This window comes from Mustela putorius, unplaced genomic scaffold, assembly GCF_011764305.1.
Source record: "Mustela putorius furo isolate JIRA1106 unplaced genomic scaffold, ASM1176430v1.1 tig00003909_pilon_pilon_pilon, whole genome shotgun sequence".
Taxonomy (NCBI): Eukaryota; Metazoa; Chordata; class Mammalia; order Carnivora; family Mustelidae; genus Mustela; species Mustela putorius.
In genome coordinates, this window is record NW_025422057.1 from 14559923 (window position 1) to 14583364 (window position 23442).

Below are 23442 nucleotides of genomic sequence, written 5' to 3' on the forward strand. Positions count from 1 at the left end.
TCAAATAATAAAAAATAGAATACGTTTATGATAGGTTTAGTACATGCTACATTGGAAACATACAGTGCCTTATTTTTTGTGTCATAGTCCCCTAATATTCTGATTTTCCTTAAACCTTAAATCTAAACAACCAAGTTTTAATATTTTTCATCAAAGGTGCAATGTTGAGTTTGATTTGAGTGTCCAAGATCTGTAACTTGAATGCTACATGAATCATAAATACATAAAATCTAGTCTATCAAAGATTATTGGCCTGAAGTCAAATTATAACTAGTAAATTGTACATTTGTATAGCATATAACTATAGATTTTCAACATATTTTTGGTGAAGAAGTTCTATAACTTAGGGATAATTAATTTTATTCACCAATTAAATATTTATCAAGCAATTACTAAGTACAAAAACTTATTAGCAGCTGGGGAATCAAAGACAAAATAAGACACAGCCACTGCCCTCAGAGAGCTCACCACCGGGGACGAAAGTTAAGGAAAGAACACAGTGACTCTGATACATGTTAGGAGGCAGTAATGAATTGATGTGGTAGATCTATGGGACTTTAAGGAGAATGAGGTCACATGTATATGGAGGAGACAGAAGTCTTCATGGAAGAGGAACTGGCTTTTGAGCTGGGCTTTGGAAACAGGCAGCTAAGAGGGAGAGCGCACCTCAGAGAACACACATACACTCACAGAATCATAGGAAGAAACATACATGTGGAACTACAGGCCTGGCAGCAATCATAAAAATATACCATGTGGTCATCTTCTTTACTTTATAGACGAGAAAACTGAGGGTCCAAGAGGTTAAAATAACTGCCCAAGGGCAGGCTCGCCCATGGTGCTCCATAGGTAGCGCTGGCAAGATTCTGTGGGTGGATGCAAAACCTGAAAGAAGTCTGAAGAGAGGTTGAGGAGGACCTCACACCCCTGACTAGATGTCTGGACTCACATCAACAGGCAATAAAATGCCAGCAAAGGTTTATGAGGAAGAGAGTGATATGATTAGAATTGTGCTCTCTTGGGGCGCCTGGGTGGCTTAGTGGGTTGGGCTGCTGCCTTCGGCTCCGGTAGTGATCTCAGGGTCCTGGGATTGAGCCCCACATCGGGCTCTCTGCTCAGCGGGGGGCCTGCTTCCTCCTCTCTCTCTGCCTGCCTCTCTGCCTGCTTGTGATCTCTCTCTGTCAGATAAATAAATAAAATTAAAAAGAAAAAAAAGAATTGTGCTCTCTTGGCCGAAGTCCAGTGAGAACAGCGGGTGCCCCGATGAAAAGTAGAGACAGGAAGAATGGCAAAAACAAGATGTCTGCCTTATCTGCCACAGGGGTAAAAGCTAAAGATCTTCATGATGATTTGCACACACGATGGGAGAAAGTGAAGAAGGCAAGCAACTCCACGATCTCAAACTTGAGCCACTCTGAAACGAATTTTACAAAACAGTAGGGAAGTAGGCAGGGTAACAGGGAGAAAGTCCAGGAAGAATGACGTTATGCCCAAAGGGCAGCAAATCCAGGTTGCGGTGCTGGTGCTCAACAGGTGAGCAGTGCTGGCTGGAGATCCGGAGTCAGGGGTGAGCTCCCCTGGAGTGGACAGGGCACAGCCCTTGGGAGACAGCATGGAGAAGGACGAGAGGTTGGCTAAAGGACTTGAGGCACGTGAGGCAAACCAAGAACCAAAGGGAGGTGCTCCACGTCCATCCTCTGTAAGTAGGTGCCTGAAGTAGATCAAGGCACACCAGAGGGGAGGGTTTCCAGAAGCTGGAGAGGCGAGACAGGGACTATTCAACTGTCAAGCCAGACAAAGACTTGGTGGCAAGTGAGAACTGAAAAAAGGAGATTTGAGTGACTGTCATTTTGTTACTCACTTAGAAGGATATTAAGCTTAGTGACCATATAACTCTCTCTAGTTATAGCACTCTCTCTCTCTCTCTATAGCACTGTTTACTCTGTGTCCATAGCACCTAGCACAATTTGTCTTACTGGTTTACTTGTGTGACTACTTACTTCACGTTTATCTCCACACATGCTGTACCCCCTAAAGGGGCAGGAACTCTGTTTTTGTTCACCACCATATATCCAGTGTCTGGTCTATGGCAGACATATTTAAATATTTCTCAAATGAATAAAGGTAGTACATGAAGATTCACAGTAACTATGTAACTATACTTTGGATAGAAGACAAAATTACTTTCTATGATTGATCTGTGGGCCTTTTTAATAGCAGGTGTGTTTTTGACACAGAGTCATGTTTATTAACAATAATCCCAGGTGTTTGGTTCTTTGGTGTTGCCTGGGCTCTCTGCCTAATTTTATAGTTTATTTTGCCATGAAAAGCCTCTTCTTTCTTCTTTATGAAGATACATATGGTGTATGCAAATAATATTTGGATTTGAGGTTAAAAGGTAACTACCATGCCAGATATTTCATAACGGAGCCTTGATATGGTTCAGTAATTTTATTTCTTATTCCAGCCACCTAACAGAGAGAGTGCTAAGATTAGATCAACAGGTGTGTTTCTACAAGTGTGAAGATACAGTGGCAAATTTATGGAAGGAAAATAGTCTTAAGGGATGAGTAAACTCAGAAGATTCTGGAAATGTGAATTAGCTTAAAAACAGCTTTCAGAGGAAGAGAGTCCCATGCTTTGAACCTGCAGACCTAATCTGTCCCTGGAACTGCAAAGACCTTCTATATTTCACAGGTGCTGTGGGATAACAATAGCTACTTTCCAGAATCATTAAGAGGCTTAGACCAATGACTGTATGGAAAGCACCTGAGACAATGCTCAGAATTACTACTTCCCTTTCTCCCACCTCTTTTTCATTCAGTTAAATCAAAGTCTCTTTTTTGTCATCGTTATCCATGACCCTGTAAATAGACTATCATTTTAAGCATTACACAGCATTTTAGATTTTTAAAAATAATCTGGTCATCCTGTCAAAACTTCTAAGCCTAAAGAAAAAAATAGAATAAAAACCTTAGCTTTTCTACAGTGTTCTTTTTGGTAATGTTAGACTCAGTCAAACGTGAGGCAAGACCAGGACAAAATTCCATCTTTAGTTGAAGCACATCGCTTCTTTTTGGCTGTGGACATGTGGGTCCCTGGGATTTTTAATCCAGTGAGAAGACTTAATTTGCTACTTATTAGTGAGAATCCATAAACTATGAAATCCATAATCCTCCATCACAAAGTGACAGCAATCATTATCATTTTCAATTTATGCTTTTGAAGAGCTCTATTTACTTTGTCCACATTTCATCTTAATGTGACTCTAAAACGCTTGGGGACCTTGCCATCCAAGGTGACTGGAGACATGCTTCGTTGTTTAGTGTCATGCAGCAGTTACTTGGCGGGCCCTGTTTTCCTGGGGATGTCAGTCTTTCAACCATCTTGAGGTCAGTAGAGAAAGTGGTGTATAGTGCACAAATTGTCAACAGCAGAAATACCACGTTAACCCAAAGAGTCTGGCATGGCTGGCCACAGTTTCTCACAAAGAATAATGAAGCAGCAGGTTTACGGGGTGGGGGAACTGGGAACCTAATTAGTCCTGCTCCAGGAATGCCAAAAAGCCTATTTAATATCTTTTGCTTTTACTCTTCTAAGCCACCTAGAGGGAGAACTGCTCACAAACACCTAATTTCATTACATTAAAAAAAGAAGGAAAAAAAGATTAGTACACGGGGTAATCTGATGGAGGAATCTGCAGCTTTTCTTTCGATCTCTGTTTAGAGGAAAGCCATGGAAAGGACTTCCGACATTTTTAGACCCTTATGACTTGCTAAGCATTCCTAAACTACTTTCTGGTGGAAAGAGAATGAACCAGAAAGACCATGTCATATTTTAAATTAAAAAAATAATTACTAGGGGTGCCTGGGTGGCTCAGTGGGTTAAAGCCTCTGCCTTCAGCTCGGGTCATGGTCTCAGGGTCCTGGGATGGAGCCCCACATCGGGCTTTCTGCTCAGCGGGGAGCCTGCTTCTCTCTCTCTCTCAGTCTGCCTCTCTGTCTACTTGTGATCTCTCTCTCCGTCAAATAAATAAATAAAAATATTAAAAAAAAATTACTAGCTGTTGCTCAAAAGAGATGGTGATTAACCTAGCACGCGTGCGTTTCCGAATCATGTATTTGTGGGTGCTGGCACTCAGTTTCAGAGAGAAGACCGCCATGCTCCTCAGATGTTCCCGCCTTCTCTTTATCCCCAAACTGACCCTTGTCTACAGGGCTTTCATTCATGCTAATGAAGAAAACCTTATGAAAAGCATCACTCAACATCTGGAAAGCTACATTTCAAAAAAGGGCCTCGTAAAAAATGTTGAGACTGAGCTAAGGACTGCAAGAGAACTTTTAATCTAATAAATAAGACGTACTAGACATTGAATAGATATGCTAATATCTGCAGACATAAAGTCACTCAAGAGCCAGGAGAAGGCTCCTAGCACCTTGTTCATCCCATCGTGGGGATGGCGTCAGGAGCTGATCCATGAAGCTCCTTCTCTACCACCATCATCATGAAGAGTGTTTTTGAACTGCTTTCTGTGTGTAGGGCACTGGGATAAGCATAGGCACATAGACGAACTTCTTGCAAAGATATGCGGTAAACTAAACTCTAGAAATGAGATAACCAATGTCAACACTTCCTTTCCAAGAGCCAATATGGTTCTCAAATGATCCCTGGAATGCATTTCTTCTCAAGTAGTAGACGGTACTATGTTAAGTTTTAATTGGCTGTGTACACACCAAGTATCTTGATGAAGAGTAAAAAAATAAGTCATATAATTTGTATGTTGGTGTCAGTATTTGCCTTATTTAGGGAAAACTGAGACGTGAACTTTAGAAAATTTCTCTCTACAAACACTGCCTGTTTTTTGTTTGTTTGTGGTGGCAGTGAAGTCAGGAGCTTTTTTTTTTTTTTTAATTTTATTGTTTCCTAACATCTTACTATAAAAATTTCAAACATGTAGCAAAGTAGAAAGAATTTTAATGACAGTATTCCCACCACCTGCATTCTACCATTAACAATTACTTGACCTGCTTTATAATATAGCTTCCATCCGCCCATCCTACCTCCAATCCATACATCAATACCATGTTTTTGATGCATTTCAAAGTAGACTGCAGACAGCACCTAATACTGTTTTGAAGTAGACTCAAAGAGTATTCCTAATCCTAAAAAACACCTAGAAAACATTTATGAGTTTTTTTTAAACAAAGAACAAGCTCATCCTGAATTATGCACACAGATTTTCGATACAGCTCAGTTGACAGGCTCTGAGAAAGTATGGTAAGTTAACTCAAAATTTTGTCTACCTTTATCAACGCTATAGACATTTTCAGTACTCCCTCAAATGCTGGGCTTTGTGAAGACACGGGCTTTGGAGTATAGAGAAATAACCTCTCTGCTACATAGCATCAGGGAAAACTACCTGGCATGTTGGTTATCAGTATTTTTTTTTCTCTACACTCCAGTAGTTTCCTAATTATTCCTTGAATTTCCATAGAAAATAGATTTCTATGCCTCAATTCCATCATTTACAAAGTGAGTTTTATACTACTGATTGCACGGCTTGTCATGAGGATCAAATGCAAAAAATAAGAGAACACTGTATAGATTAAAGCACTATGCGCATCTAAGGTAGCATTACTGTTAGCAATCATAATGCATCTGCAATAGAACACAGCTAAGGTAATGGGCCACACTGCTACTGGGTTCTTTCAAATCAGTCAAAAAGATTTCAAAGGTTAAAGGGACAGAGTATTGGCAGTTGCCTTCACTCTGCCCATTAGTACGTCATCTTGTCAAGGATCCAGAAGAACCTCAGTGTATATCACACAGACCTGTTTTCATTAGTGAAGGGTTTGCTTTGGAAATCATCCCAGTCCTAAAACAATACTTCCATTAGCTGGGCCCAGTACCTACAATTATCCATCTTATCTGACCCGTGCCAAACTATTTCACTTGCTGCATCCCATTTACGTTTACCTTGGTAGATCTGAAAGAAGAGCAAGGCATTCACTCAATATATGAGAAAGCACAGAGAACGTTTATTTCTTTGAACAAACACCTACACATAAACTTTGTGGAGAAATTCCTGCAACAGGGTATCATCAGGTACCGTAAGTGGCAAATCATTTTTAAGAGATGGAAACCCTCCGTCTCCATACGGGAAAAAACTCCTGTTCTAGGAGTATCTTAAGCTTACAGGGAATAAAGTAATACAGCTTCCATTTCTGTGTCAGGTTGGATACAAATCAAGAAAGTGAGATGCAAGGTCAAGGCTAGCTAGGGAACCAAGAAAAGATAAAATAATCAGGGAAGTGAGTTCAGCATCAATTACTGTTATTGAGAACTTGCCAGATCTCTGGCACTTTTTGCCAGAGAAAGATTGGAAATTACCCTTACCCTCAAAAAGCAGCCATTTCATAAGAGTTGCGAAGAGCAAATAATCAGAGACAGAAAAATTACACATTGTAAGAAAGTGGAATAGAATATGTAAAAAGAGAGACATAAGCACAGTTTGTGATCTAATTACAAGTTATATCAACATTGTGTGTGTGTGTGTGTGTGTACAATGTGGACAACATCACAGCAATGAGAAGACCTCCAACAGGGCACATCCAGTTACCCCTAGTTCAAAATATGATTTTCAGGTAGGAAAAGAATCAGAGGCGAAGACTGGTTGTGCCATTTGGGGGGAGGGATTCCCTGACCCATGGCTCCAGCTGTCTGGTGCTGAGAACAAGGACATATATTAAGTACCCAGAGGCTGGCATCAAGCCATCATCCTCTGACACAACTTCACATTCTAAACATGCAAGTAAACTCTTTAATTTGGTTCCATATTTTGATCACATTTATAATTTGGCATCCTCTATGACACACATACTAGGAAAAAATAAGTGGTCCAAAGGGGTCAAAAATTTGCTTGCCATGTCAGGGAGATTTCTACTGTAGTTACAACACCACATTGGGATGTGTGTGTGTGTGTGTGTGTGTGTGTGTACATACATACTCACATACATTATACACAAACATACACACATATTTAACATGTACTTCTAAGAGAAACATTGGCAAATCTGAATTTATAGCAATGAGGATTTCTAGATATTTTGGTAAAAGTTTGCATTCTAAGAAATTCTAAGACACTTTCCATTAGAACCATGTAAGCATCCTCACTGTGCTGCATGATAGCATTGTTTATTTCTTCCATTTAGTCTATGTGTTTTTGTTTTACTGCTGATGGCTCCATGTTCGTCTTACCTGACTGTCCAGGAGGAGGGGCACCTGATGATCCTCGAGGGAGACAAAGAAACACAGTCAGAACAGCAGCTCTGTTCCCAGCACATGGTTCAATGGCTATGGGCTTGGGTGCTCCCTGAAAAAGAAAACCCAACCTTAAATTCGCATAATTGACAGGACACTGTGATTCTACTTTTCTCCTACCCTTGCTGAAGTCACTTAACCTATACACTCCTAGTGGATGGGGACAGAAAATGTCTCATTTTCTAATAGTTCAATTGACTATTTTCTCATTGTAATACAGTGTTTTTGTAGTGGTGGTCATTAACATTTAGAAGACATTTTTAGGGGGGGTTAAAAATTGGTACATATTTATTTTTGAAAAGTACTCTTTTTTCTATCTTTAGTTTTTTTTTTTCTTTGATAGACTTTATTTTTTAGATATTTTTAGACTTTTTTTAAACAATTGTCAGGATTATTTTTATTAAATTTTTAAGTTCACATATAATGTATTATTGGTTTCAGAGGTACAGGTCTGTAATTCATCAGTCTTATACCGCAAGCATGTGATGTAGAATTTATTGTTTAGAGCAGCTCTAGGTTCACAGCAGAAGTGAGAGGAAGACACAGTATTTCCCCTACACACTTTGCCTTAACATATGCATAGCTTCCCACATCATCAACTGCTCCCACCTGGAGGTATATTTGTTACAACTGATGAACCTTCATTGACATCACGGTTATCAGAGGCCCATAGTTTACATTAGGGTTCACTCTTGTGTTATAGTTTATGGGTTTGGACAAATGTAAATGACATGAATCCACCATTATAGTATCATACAGAGTATATTCACTGCCCCAAATTCCCGTGTACCACCTATCTATCCCTTCCTCACTACCCCAAACCCTGGCACCAGTGATCTTAGTGGCTCCATAGTTCTGCCTTTTCCAGAGTGTCATATAGTTGAAATCACAGAATTTAACCTTTTCAAGTTGACTTCTTTCACTAGTAATTAATAGGCACCCAAGGTTCCTCCATGGCTTCTCTTGTCTTGTAGCTCATTCCTTTTTAGTGCCAAGAAACACTACATTGTCTGGAGGTACCACAGTTCATTTATCTATTCACCTTCTGAAGGACACCTTGGATGCCTATAAATTTCCACTATTAAAAATAAAGCTACTGCTATATGGAGTACGTGGGTGGTTCAGTCAGGGAAGTGTCTAACTCTTGACTTTGGCTTAGGTCATGATCTCAGGGTCATAAGACCGCCCCATGTTGTGTCCCAGTGCTGGGCAGGGAGCCTGATTAAGATTCTCTCCCTCTGTCCCCCCCCCCATTTGCATGTGTTCTCTCTAAAAATATAAAGAAATAAAATAAATAAAGCTACTCTAAACATCCATGTGGTGGCTCTTGTGTGAATGTAAGTTTTCAGCTCCACTGGGAAACTATCAAGGAGTGTGACTGCTGGATCTTATAGTACAGTATGTTTAGTTCTTTAAGAAATCATCAATTGTCTTCCAAAGTGGCTGTATCATTTTGCATTACCACCATCAATGAATAAGATCTCCTCTTGCTCTTTCTCTTCACCAGCATTTAATGGTGTCAGTGTTCCAGATTTGGGCCATTCTAAAAGGTGTGCAGTGACATCTTGCTGCTGTTTTAATTTGAACTTCTCTGATGATATATGATATGAAGGATCTTTTCATATGCTTATTTGCTATTCCTTATGTCTCCTTTGGTGAGGTATCTGTTAAGGTCTTTGGACAACTTTTAATTGGCTTGCTTCTTATTGTTGAGATTTAAGAGTTCTTTGTGTATTTCAGAAAGCATTTTTTTTTTATCAGATGTCTCTTTTGCAAATAGTTTCTCCCAGTTTGTGTTTTGTCTTTCCATTCTCTTGATATTCTCTTCTAAAGAGCAAAAGTTTTTGATTTTGATGAATTCCAGCTTCATAATTATTTCTTTCATAAATTGTGTTTTTGGTGTTGTCTCTAAAAAGTCATTGCCATATTCCAGGTCATCAGGTGTTCTTCTAGGTTATGCAGGACTTTTATAGTTTTGCAGTTTACATTTAGGTCTATCATCCATTTTGAGTTAATTTTTGTGGAAGGTTTAAGGTAGGTTTCTAGATTCATTTTTTTGCACTGGATGTCCAGTTGTTCCAGAACCATTTCTCAAAAAGACTGACTTTGCTTCACTGCATTGCATTTGATCCTTTGACAAAGATCAACAGACTATATTTATGTAGGTCTAATTCTGCACTCTATTCTGTTTCATTGATCTAATTGTCTATTCTTTTACCAATACTACACTATCTTGATTACTGTAGATTACTATAGGTTCAGTAATCTACAGCTGGCTAGTGTCAGGCCTCCCAACTTCAATACTGTGTTGGCTATTCTGGATCTTTTGCCTCTCCATATAAAATTTAGAGTTAATTTGTAGATATTCACAAAAGAACCTGATATTTTGATTGGGATTGTTTTGAATCTATACATCAGGTTGGGAAGAGCTGATATCTTGACAATATTGATCATCCACATTCATGAACACAGAGTAACTTTACCTTTATTAGTTCTTTTTTATTTTATTCATCAAACTTTTATAGTTTTCCTCATATAGATCTTGTACATATTTTGTTAGATTTATATCTAAGTATTTCATTTTGAGGGGTAGTAGTATAAATGCTATTATATCTTTAATTTTAAATCCTACTTGTTCATTGCTGGTTCACAGGAAAGAAACTGACTTGTATTTTAACCTTGTATCTTGCAACCTTGCTGTAATTGCTTATCATTCTGTGAGTACTTTTGTTGATTCTTTGGACTTTTCTACATAGAAAATCATGTCATGTGTGAATAAAGAGAGTTTCATTTTTTGCATACCCATCTGTATACCTTTCATTTCTTTTTCTTGTCATAATGCATTAGCTGCAATTTCCAGTATAGTGTTGAAAAGGAGTGGTGAGAAGGGGACAACCTTCCTTGTACTTGATCTTGGGAGGAGTGCTTCTACTTTCTCATCGTTAAGCACGATGTTAGTTGTAGGATTTGTGCAGATATTCTTCAACATGTTAAGGAAATTCCCCTCTATTCTTAGTTTAGTGAGAGTTTGTATACAGTTTTTATAGGAAAAGTAGGCTAAATACTTGATTATTCCCTTTCATTTATCAATTTTCAAAATAATTATTTGCTAGCATTCTCCAAACATGACAATTTATATTATCATTATAAAATTATAACTTTTAATACTTCTGATGTGTTTCAATTGGTAGCTTCTATAATTTTTTATTAGTTTTATCAATTGTTCAAATTGTTCTATTGAATATTCAAAATCTTTGAACAATGAGAATGTTTTCAAATTTGACTCCACAAAAGCCTTTGATAGCTTCCTTGTCTTCTGCCTGTCCCAGACCTATAATCAGACCTTCCTCTAAGGAAACTTGCTGGAAAGTGGTATTAATTCCAGACATAAGAGGTATTTATTACTACTGGGCTGGCCATTCTTCTAGGACATTTTAAGCAACAGAGCTCAGTGTCATAAATTAGATTTCCAAAGAAGAAGACTCCCTGGGAGAAAGAGTTACCAAGCAGAGGTTCTTATGGTTGAAAAAAAATGTAGAAGAAAAAAGAAGTGAAGCCTTGTTAGATAGAGGGAAAGGGCTAAACTGAGATGCAGGGCCAAGAATGATCTTTCAACAATCAAGTTGGGCGAAGAGGGCCAAGCAGTTATGCTCCTCCAAAGATCAGTTTTTACATATCATTGCCCTTGGGAAGGGTCATGACCTTGGAAAAGGTGGCTCTCTGCTGTTACAGTAATACCTGAAGAGGTTGACAGCTGAAGACAGTGAACAGCATTCCCAGAAAATGGATATCATGTCTTCAGGAAAGGTGGAATTGTGTAAAATATCAATGTGCCCTCCAAACTGAGAATTGTTCTTAAAAAGGAAAAATATATCATGAATTCACAATGATATTGCCAATTCAAATTTAATTTGCTTTAACTTCTTTGCATTTTTATATCTCTTTTCTCTTAGATGAAAATCTGATACCTAGTAATACTGATAATAACTTTTATTATAGCATAAAATATAATTTAAATATTTTTTATATTATATGTGACAATAAAACTAATTAAAATTGACTTCTTTGTAGTTTTGGGGTTTTTTTGTCTTAAGGATCCTGCAAAGAATATATTGCGTGTTTAAATACTGCATATTTAAAATCATTTGGAAAAAGAAATAAAAATAAAATCACTTGAAATAGGTCTTCTCAGTGTGGTTTCGCCACTGAGTTCATCCCAATTTAGGTAAGTTTGTGAATTCAGAAGCTGATTGTTTTGAGGGATTGTTCCCCTTTCCATTTTTATTTAATATTGCTTTATAATTTTAATATGCTGATATGGCTCCAGGGTCAGATCTAAAAAATAAAGTACATTTAGAGAAGTTTACCATCCACCCTTGTTCCCTTCATGCTGTTCCTCTTTTAGCAAGTAAATTTTTACGTGGATAGAAGTTCTCAGATCCTTGGAGTAAATATCAAGGAGTATGACTGCTGGATTGTATGGTGCCATGTTTCATTTTAACACCAAATCCTGGCGCAAAAGGGATGTGCGGTTTGCCTATGTTTGGATAAATGAATGCGTGTCACTATATTTGATGGGTAGTCTGTGAGCCACAAAGGTATGCAACTTGTGTTGCTTTCTCATAATTGTTTCCTGCCACCAATGATGCACTACACAGTACAGTTTACCCAATTAAATGATTACAACACAAAATATTTTGTTAGCATATCTTTAATATCACTTCAGTGAAATACGTATGTCGTAATCACCAACTAAGGCATTTGTCTATATAACATGACCCTAGGAATAGAGTCAGTGAAAATATGATAATGATTATAGTAGTAATAGCTAGTTTTGTATTAAGTACTTACTATGAATTAGATACTCACAATTCTTTACATATATGAACTCATTTAAATCTTATAGTGAGAACACTGAAGCAAAGTTAAAATGACCTATTTAAATGTATATAATGAGGAAAGAGAAGGGCTGAGATTTACACTCAGGCAGGCTGCCTCCTGAGTCCACCCTCTTAACCACACAATGCAGTTTATCATATGTGTGCATGTGCAAACAGACATGAACCACACACGTGGCATAAATCCATGTGCAAGCTCATAGGTGTGTGAACACACACATTCCATGCACACATGTGGATACAAACATGCACAAGGAATTAAGGTGTAAATACCAATGTCACCTCTGAAACAGCAAGGATATCATTTTAGCATAGGAAAGGTGATTTTGGCTACTTCCCTGAAAAAACTGCAGGTGGGACATGGCTGACGTGTCAATACAAGATCTATGCATGAAGACAAAATAGAAGGAAAAATGCCAATGGTTTAATTATTAGAACAAATGATTTGTTTGGTTTTTTTGTTGTTGTTGATCATATTTGAACTTCTCAAAGAAATACAGACATATGTAGTCATTCACCAAGAATATTTTAGAATACTGCCATTTCCAGAAAGTTTAATGAGGCATTAAAGATAAAATATGTCCCCTTTCATGTAAAATTTAGACTGAAATTTCTGGTGACAACAGTTTTATGTGGTTATAAAGGATTTCTCCTTTATAGCAACATAAATCTCGTGTTTTAAAATTATCCTCATACAGATACATTTTGGGAGTTTTCAATATAAAGGTGAAAGTGGCCATGATGGCAGAAGTAAAGGGCATAAAAATCTTCCAGGAATATGCTGTAAGCCATGTTGCAATACTTTGTATCAAGTTACATGATCTATGGTTTTACACTTTAAAGCTTACATTTAATTTAACAGACTTATTTTTGAAAATGTTAAGTCAAAATCAGCATAAGTACATAGATAGTCTCCAATGATGTAAATATTTAGAGAATAGGCTTGTCATATTCCAAGGCTAACAGAAAAATACTATGAATGTTTTGAACCATATTTCTAGGCTTCTGAAATTTATTCTAATTTAATAAATGCAAAGTATATGCAAAGGTCAATTGGTTAAAATATACGAAGAAAAAATAAAATAAATTCAGGTTTAAATAATGGTGATATATCAGATATATTAAAATCCTCTTTAATATACCTAAGAAATACTTATCCTCTCTACCATCAGGCAAGATTCTCTTTGTTGTTTTGTTTTCAAGCTCTCCATGCAATGATTGGAACTATTCAAAATATACAAATTTAGATGAAAATATTTGATTACAAAAATGAGAAGAAAATAAGTTTATGATTACAATATAATAAAACAAAACAACAACAAAAACCACTTGAGAAATGGTGGTTCCTGGCTTAGGGGATTTAGAAAACAGGAAACAATTTGGGAGCACATCAGTTGACTGTGTTGTCAGCCTACCTTTCTGCTGTTTTTAATACTGGAAGAAAAGGTTTTAAACATCAAATGCTAATGCCAAAAGCACTAACTGAGGGAAAAATTAGTAAAAAATAACTGTAAATTTAGGGTGGAAAACAACTTAATTATTTAATGTCAGAGAATCAGCAACAGATGAAGAGTGTAGTAAAATATCTTGACCACAGAAAAGAAATTATGCCCGTAAAAAAGCCACTTCTGAGAAAGCATTCTTACAATAATTCCCTACTCTTAATTCTGCTGCTATTGTACTGCAAACATTCAGAATTTTTTATATTGATAAGCCATGTGAAAAGAGCTTAAAATTCTATTTTAAAGTCAAATTGGCTTACAAGTTTTTCTATTTTGGCTATAAAATTTTCATAAAAGGATATTAGCAAAAGTATGAATTATTCAGTATGTTAAGAATATTAGTAACGAGCTCAGCCCTTTGACTTTTCTGGCAAGAAATCACATAACTTAAAAAATTATTTCCAAAGAATTTGTGGCAAATCTCACTTTCAATAAAGAATTTTAAATAAAAAGGAAAAAATCCTCATTTTATAGCACTTGATTTTTGTAGCAGAAAATAGCAAAACCCCATGAATGATATTTCTGATACCTTGAGGTTTGCCAGTTGTTTAGCGATAGATACATAACCATGAATCAAAATCATTTCACAATGACATAACATGTTCACTGAACTGTGCGATTTATCATGCATTTTCCATGGCTTCCTTTGAAAGAGATAAGGCATGGATTTGTTTGCCCACAGCACTTAGAGGCTGTGATTTACTTCCAGGCAGTTTCATATTTGTTGTACCACAAGAAACTGGTGTTAGACCAAGCCAGAAAATTCACTGACAGTTATATAATTAGCAGTCTTTGTTTATTAAGCACACAGCACTTTTAGAGTGAAAAAGGCTTGTTTTGTTCACTCTAGTGTTTTCAAAACTATTGTACTCATATTTTCAAGTTCTTGTTTTTAGAGGCAACAATTCTGTGTTATCTCGTTCCATTTTTCAGCTACTGAAGACAAGCAAGTTACCAGAGAAGCTTCTGGAATCATAAGGATTTTCAAGATGACAGTTCTTTAAATTTATAATGACTGAAAAAGAAGTATTCTGAAAGTGAGGCCACCGTTCAACATAGCCTGGGAAACTGGTCCTGCAAGTCAGGGCATGCTTAGAAGACGCCAGTGGGCAAAGGGGGCCACGTACTTGTTCCTTCCTCCACTGGCCCACTGAGAGAGTGAGTAAATGTGTGAGTGGTTCATTCCCAGAAATCACACTGAAGCCCCATTACTGGAAACCCTCACCCCAGCAGCTGAGGATTTAACAGAATTATTTGATGTCCTTGGACTAGTCCCAACAATTTAAGTAGTCTGATACTCTAGGCCTCAGAAGATTTAAAAAAAAAAAAATTTCCTTTCTCAAAAATGTTCACTAGTTTCAAAGTAAGGTTGCAAACTCAAATTCCTTCAAGGCCCAGGTGGGTAATTTAACAATGCCCAACATTTCTTAAATGCTCACAATATGCCTTGTGCTGTGCTGTGTGCTTACGTGAGTTTAACCTTACTCCATGAGCTAGGAACTACTCCCCTTTGACAGATAATGAAACTGAAGCTCAGAGAGTTCAAGTAACATAATTAGAGTTGTAGACCTAATAGGTGACAGGGCCATGATTTGGAAAAATGTAACCTACCGTCTGAGCTTGTATGCCTAAGCACTATGTACAATGCCTACAGTAGGTAGGAAGATTATCTTCTAGAAGAAGACAAAAAGTAGTGGGTACTACTAAAGTATGAGATTTCTTTAAAGACATTACATCTCAAAATTGTTGCTGTCAAAAGAAGACATCTGTGGGCCAAAATGGTTTGATGACAGGTCGTTGTGATCTCTGTAACATGGAGTCCAAAAATGGCATTTTAGGATTGCCAGGCTCTCATCAAACATCATCTTTTATTCTGCACAAACTCTATGTTTTAGTCCGTGCAAGTGTTCACTCTTCAACCCTGTGCCCAGGGTTTCCAGAATCTGTGCCGTCTTCACTCATAATATTCCTAGTGTCTAGGAGACCTTTCCTCTCTACCATCAGGCAAGGTTTTCTTTGTTGCTTTGTTTTCAAGCTCTCCATGCAATAATTGGAACTCTTCAAAATATACAAATTTACGTCTCTCTCCCTTTGTTTGTTTGTTTTTATTTTCAGCTTAACAGTATTCATTATTTTTGCACCACACCCAGTGCTCCATGCAATCCGTGCCCTCTATAATACCCACCACCTGGTACCCCAACCTCCCACCCCCCCGCCACTTCAATTGTACCTTTCATGGCCCTCCTCACTTTCCACCTTGCATGGCACTTGCATAAATACCCTATCATCCCATTGGAACGAACTCTTTGAGGATAGGCCCAGTTTCTTATCCATCCTTATCACCTCTGCACTCAACCTTCTCTCTTTGAAATGCCTAAGCATGGTGCCTGTGCCACCTTTGAGGACTTACGTCTCCCAATCTTTTACCTGAGCTACTGACGTACATGTCATATGCCTCTGTTAGATTCCTGCTCCACTAAGCCAGATACCACGTTGGAGCCCTCTTTGGTTGACCTACACCATCTAACAGAGGACATCTTTCACACGACAAGTGTGTGAATCAAAGCATAAATGAAACTGTCACATGGTAGGCATGACTCAGTTTCTCCTATAGATATTAAGGGGATAATAAAACATTTAAAAAAATATTAACTAACAATTAGTGAGTACTTACTGGTTTCAAGGGCTGTGCTAAGCATTTTACATGAATTATTATGTTATTTTCTATTATATAAAAGGAAGAAATTAAAATTCAGAAAGGTCAGATAATATGCTCAGGGTGACACAGTGAGGGAGGGGCAGGTCGAGGGACAGACTGACACTCAGATCTGTCTGATTCTAGTATCTTGGTTTTTAACCACCTTATGATACTGCTAAAAATACAACTTAAGCAGACAAAGAATATCTCATTCTTTCAGTTTGGCTATTAATGTAGGAGTGAACTTAAGATATCACTTTTAAAAGTCATATGCATGCACCTGCCTCATTCCCGACCAGGGTTCAGAACACTTGAGTTCTTGGACCAGCTCTGCCAGCATGGATTTATGTAATACTGGGCATGTTATTAAGTCAATTTCCCCAACTGAAAAATGAACAAATAGATGGTATGATTTTTAGGGTCCCTTTAACACTCTGTGACCATGATTTATGGACAATCTCCAGAATGTGTGACATACCAATATCTAATACTTTGTCTAATATGGTGAAATTTGAAATTTCCAATCTTTAGTCATTTTTTTCTTGTTCAGTTACTTTAAATGACACGTCTAATTTTTAAAGCACATTATTATACCATATGATGAATACATCACATAAACCTAAATGGCCACCATCGCATGCCAAAAAAGCAATTAGAAAATTGAATCAAGGAATTAAGGATTAACGTGGATATGTTATACCTGTCAGCAGTAATAAGTGTTTTGACAAGGACAGAATAAAGTCTGACAGTATGCACAAATACTAATCTGATATATGAGTGAAATATTAAAAATGCAAACAACTGCACATTAATCACTCTAACATTTCCCTACTAAACCACTTCTAATGCTATTCTTATCAGAATCCATCTATAAATAAAAATGAGTCTTTTCAACAGCTTGCACAACTTGGTATTTGCAGTTTAATGAGTGTTTATATTGATATGAAATTTAGTTTTTAGTCACATTAGTAAAATAGAATTAATTTACTGAGCATAGAATTAAGTCAGCCTGATGGCTTGGCTTATAGCTAATCAAGGGCGTTGATTCCATAGGATCAACAAATACCAAGGCTCTAGATCTCGGGCACAGAGTCTCTGACTTCATTGTTTACACTTGGGAAAAACAGAAGTGAAAATCATATTCCTTCCTTATTTACTATTTGCTCTGCATGAAATGATAAAGGGAAAAAACAGATTAGCTAGCTTTACTCGCTAAAAGAAGAATTCATATTAATAAAAGAAATTAAGTTGATGGACACCGTCAAAACCAGGGTTAAACTGCATTAGAAGCAAATTCAAAGAGAATAAAGGATTACATGTGGGAATAGGTAAAGGAATAAAACACAATATTCACAGAATCAGTATGCTGCTCTTGAGACTCCAAAGGTATTCCAATTGTAAGCTTAATTTTCATATTGTACCAAGTATTTTTTTCCATTGTTGAAATGCCTCCCTGTTCGATCTCTGTTCAAAATCTCTCACTACACACACACACACACACACACACACACACACACACAGGTTTATATCTATAGTATAATATCTGGTTTAAACCAAACCGAGCTTTACATTTATTTTAATTGTGTGGCACTGACTTGCAGAGTGAAGAGGCTGGTTGCGATCACAGCAGTTTTACTAACTGATTTTTAAATAGGTAGTTAGGTCCCAGAAAATGAGGATATTATCTGATTTGGAGATATTATGTAATCATGCTTTGCCCTGAATTGCTCAATAAATATGAATGCTAATAGGAGGTGACTTTGCACACACTATCTCTAAAAGGTGATTCCTGACAGTATTTTTAAAAATTTGAAATTGATCATTTATTAAACAATTGCCAGGCTTCACTTTTCTCCAGTGCAAAAAGCAACCTATCCACTACACTTCATATATTTATTTCAAAAATTAGGACCATCCTTTTTGACCTCAAAAAGTGACACTTAATAGTGTGTGAGACAAATGTGCCCGTGCCTGCCAAATCAGCTGACTTCCTGTCTTGCTTAAGACCAGCCCTGTGCTTTTGTTCAGGCCATTCCATCCACCTAGACTACTTGCCAACATCTACTATTTCTGCAAGATCTGGCTCAAAATTCCTCTGCAAGAAGCCATCCCAGGTCATCCTAGGCCACTCCAAGACTTCCTCACTCTACTTTCTCTCAATAAGCAGGAGTTGGGGCACCTGGGTGGCTCAGTCATTTAAGTCTGACTCTAGATTTCAGCTTAGGTCATGGTCTCAGAGTCATGGGATTGAGCCCCGCACCAGGCTCCATGCTCAGCAGAAAGTCTGCTTGAGATTATCTCCCTCTGCGCCTCCCCCCGCCGCCCATGCTCATTCTCCTTCGCTAATAAATGAATAAATAAGTAAGATCTTTAAAAATAATAATAATCAGGAGTAAATTTTCCTATCATAAACCACTGAAGAGAAGTGTAATGTGGCTAAGAGAGAAACCTTTAGCCACCACTGCCTGGTTCAAGGTCCTGCTCTCTCACCCAGTGAAGTGTGACATTGGTCAGATCACAACCTCTCTGTGTCTGGAGTTGCCCATCTAGAAAACGGGATAACTATACCTTCCTCATAGTGTTGTGATGAGGATTAAAAAAATTTCTCTCTCTCTCTCTACCTATATATCTTAAGGCAGAGACAATATTGTTTTAAATCTCTGCTAATGGTTTGAAATAGATTTATTAAGAAGTTCAGCCTCCAGGAGAGGATTTTATTAATGGCTTATAGAGTAGGGAAAATCTGATCCCAATGTCAAATTTCCTATCATGTCCCATCAACACTGCCACTGAAAAATCTGCCCATTTTTCCATTGTTTGATCAAGGTGTCTAATCTCACGAGAGCATTATGTGCTATGCAGAGTAGACTCTCCCTGGCACCTAAGGCTGTGCTATTTAATAGATATTTCATGGATAAATGGGTATTTGTTCTTTCTTTCCCAAATTGTGCACAAGGTAAATCTCTACACTTAATGGCAAAAGTTACGGACAGAAGCTCAATCTACTAAAGATAGAACTAAACCAGCAGAAAAGTTGGAAAATCAAGATCTTGGTATTACACTCTAGGCAGGTCCCTTCCAAAACACATTACATTATCCATGCAAGATGCGACCTGAGCCCTGCAACTGACAGATCAACTCAATGCAAGGGGTAACTGTGCTAGGTCCCCTGCTGTCAAGTAGGGGTGGAGTGCTTGCTGCACACGTCCAGTGCCTGCCCTGGCGGGGCCCTCACGCTGATGGCAACTGTGACTAACAGCCAAACTGGCTCACAGAGTTATGCAAAGACGCTTGGGGATAGTAGAGGAGGGAGTCTCCTGGGGAAGGATTTTACCTGTCAGAGGATGACTTGCAGTTCATTAGGAGAACAAGGAAGGACAGAGATTTCTAGCGGAAGGAAAAGCATGAATGCAGAGGTAAAAGATACATAGCTTATTTGGGAAATTGCTATAAGCTCCCTAGGGATAGAGCCTAGGAAATGTTTAGTAGGCAGGTGCCATCCGTGAAACAGGTCCCTCATCAGCCCCTCAGCACACTTCCCAGCTGGGATGACTGAGATCATCACTACTTGCTCAGAAAGGCGTGCTTGGGTGCTCAGATGGGACCTCACAAGGGCAGCACATAGTGGGTTTCTGGGACCTTCATTAAGACATGGCACAAATCGTCCCAAACGCATACCAGCAAGCCCTTCTCCATCAGGAATTCACAATGCTCTTTTATTAAACTATTGGTCAAATCTCTTATACCAAGTGAACATTAAATTAAAACATTTATTCCTGAAACTTCAATCATAAAACTAAATCAAGAAGCACTGTGAAAACTAACTGTCAGCAGAAAGAATGAAAGTGCAGACAAGGCAATATTCTTAATGAGGAATCAAATGTTAATAGATCCAGCATAATAAATGACTTTCTACTATATTATTAAACCAATCACAGCCTATTATAAGTAACAAAAGCATGGACAAAATTCTGAATGGAAGAGCTTATTTGACTTGTTATAAAAAACATGTATGTAATTATGATACAGTAAAACCAACCTGGATTTCTTTAACAATGAGTCATTATGGCTGACAGAAAGCTGAACATTAACTCTGTAAGGACCAAGTCTTCGCTATTTTCAGGTATTTTCTTTTAGTAAGTATGAAATCTCAAAATAAATATCCAAGTCCCTTTTTTCCGACAAGACTGGAATAGATTAAACATAATTTAACATGTCTTGCTGCCCCATGATCACCATTTTAAATATCAGTTTTCACAATATGCTGAGGGTACATGGAGCTGCAGATATATGCATGAATACGGAGTAGCTCCAAAGGTTTCTTTTCTTCCTTTTTCTTCCTTAAAAAGCCACCAACTTCCTTAAAAACGCCAACTTCCTTTTGCTTATTTGTCTCTATATAAGGCACCCCGAAGACTGCATGGCCGCCAGTGGCTAACACAACCACTTTTAAAGTTCATCACTGATGCAAACACCGAAGTGAGCTTCTTCCCAAGAATTTTTCTCATCCCCCCTAATATCTATACCCTGTTGCTATCCGTGTGTCATGACCTGTTAGCATTGTTCGAAGCCCTGATGCATTTCTCTACCACCAGTCCCATGAACATCTTGACCGTCTGTAGCAATCCTCTTAGATCCCTTGAAGTTTGTGGGCAGGGTAGCCTTTCTAATATCAATAATTTTAGCATAAGGTTTAGAAGTAATCTTATTATAAAGTCTAGATATATTCATCATGCCCAGATGCCTTGACTGCATGTAAAGCAGAATTGGGTTCAAATCTTACGGGATCTTGGGCAAATTATTTAACTTTATGATGCCTCAGGCTCTTTAGATGAAGAAGAGAATTTATAACGCCAATCCTGCAAAGTTACTCTGAAGATGATAAAGGACAACATATGAGTAAGGTATTTAGCAGAGTGCCTAGCAAAAAAACAGGTGTTTAAATTTTTATATTAGGTCAAATCATTCGCAAACACAATTTTTTAAAGTCAAATCCAACTGAATATTAGCTATGTTATCTATTCCACCCTAAAAATCCCCCTTCCCCTTTGTTCTGGTGATTCATGGCAATGGAGTAAGGGAGGTTAATGTGTCCAGATCTTTTCTTATCTTTCCCTCCTGGGCACTTTCGTTCACTCAGACTTCGTTCTGAAGTTTGGCACCGCTACAGCAGTGCCTGTACATTAAAGTTGGAATGAAGTTCCAAGTTTGCAGGGAAGATGATCATTGATCAGCACCAGTGGTAGAAAGTTCAGGGGGGGGAAAAGCTATTAAAAAGATAAATATTCCACTGAAACCTTTGGCTTATACAGCAAACAGAAAACTCTCTTATGGAGGAATAGGTTCCTAAGAGTGTTTTTATGTGTCTCTGCGTGGCCTGGGAAGACTTTTTGCTCACCAGCTCTCTCACCATTATTTGCTAGATTAAATTTCCTTGATTTTATAATCCAAAGGGCTAAAAGGGGAAAAATGAAAGGGAACAGTGGGCGGAGGAGGCTTTCAGTCACTCAGTCACCCTGGTCATTCTAAGAGTCTCTGGAACCCACGGGGCAGGCTTGCTGCCCTGCCTAGGACCTGAGACATGTAGACTCCTTCCATGACCAAACTAAATATATTTGTGTAGCATTCCTCTTGGCCTTTCCCGTAAATGATCTGATTGTGTGAACTCAGCTACCTCATCAGAGCTTGCTTTAAAAAATGGAAGTATGCGGCAGTGAATAAAATCTCTCTCCAGATCTTTTCCCCGCTAAAGCTCCTTTTTCAGTATGACTAAAAATTAATGGTCAGAGTCTGTGTAATGATCCTTCCTCTGGTTTCACTCATGCTGCTCCCTCTTGGTCTTACTAATTATCTGATTGATTAAACTTTTGAGGAGCCTTCTGTCACTGGGCGTGGCCCACTGCACACATCTGGTCCACTGTGTTTTCTTTAAAAAGGACAGCAGGTTAATTAAAAGATTCATAGCACAAATAAAAGTGCCCACAGGGAAGGAAATCTGGTTTGTTTCCTCATGTGGTCTCTGTACCAAGTTGAACAGTATCCACACAGAAGGTCATGTCCACCCACCACCTCAAAATGTGACCACATCTGAAAACAGGGCCTTTGCAGATGTAATTAGTTAAGGAGAGGTCATGCTGGATTAAGGTGGGCCTGATGGCCTTTTAGGAAGAGAAGAGAGCATACAGAGGGGACACTCTGTACGGAGACCTGAGGTGATGGCATGGTCAGGCCCATGCCGCGGAGATGCCCAGGTTTGCCGGCAGTCACCAGAAACAGGACAGTGTCTTAGAACAGGTTCTCCGTCAGGGTGTCCTAAAGGAACCAAACCTGCCAGAACCTTCATTTCAGACTCCTGGCCTCTAGAATGGTGAGGATAAATTTCTGTCATTTTAAGCCACCACGTTTGTGGTAATTTGTTATGGCAGCCGTGGGAAACACATAGTCTCCCCGGTCACAATCTGACCTCTAACAGAGTATTGATTGTTTGCCATCTTTTTCTGCTGTTTGGAAGTGATCATGAAGTATAACACTAAAACTGTGACTAACTCCAATCCCTCAGGGCATTTTTCCCTATTTGGGGGTCACTGAAGCTACTCGCATTGGAGAAATAAGCCCCATATCACATAGCATGGCAAATGTCAATGGGGAAATTCACTTAGTTACGCGAGTTTTGTGATCATCATAAAATTGATGATATTCATAAAATTGGAAATGCTCATAATAACTATTCCTTAGATTGTAGACATGGTATATGTTATATGTCAGGTTTCCTAGGAAACAGATTCTGAGACTCTGAGATTTGTGTGCAAGAAGTTTTTTGAGAAGTACCCTCAGGAATCCGCGTGGGGTGATGGAAGCAGAGATGTGCAGAGGGAAAAGTTCATTTGTGATGAGTGGTGTGGACCTTCGGAGTTGTATCAATGGAGGCAAGAGGCCAAGAACTCAACCCCCCACCCAAGGATACGGGAGGATGGTAGTGTTGGTGAGGCAGCTTCTCTCAGCAAAGGGCAATTCCTGGAGAGGG

General features: G+C 38.3%; 1 protein-coding gene across 1 annotated transcript in view; it reads right to left on the reverse strand.

Moving 5' to 3' along the window:
- Positions 1-23442, reverse strand: part of ATRNL1 (attractin like 1) — an 815348-nt gene that overhangs the window by 96650 nt on the left and 695256 nt on the right. The window contains exon 28 of the mRNA XM_013055772.2: positions 7258-7372. Within this exon, the coding sequence (XP_012911226.2) occupies positions 7258-7372 (115 nt within the window). The remainder of the gene's footprint in view (positions 1-7257; positions 7373-23442) is intronic.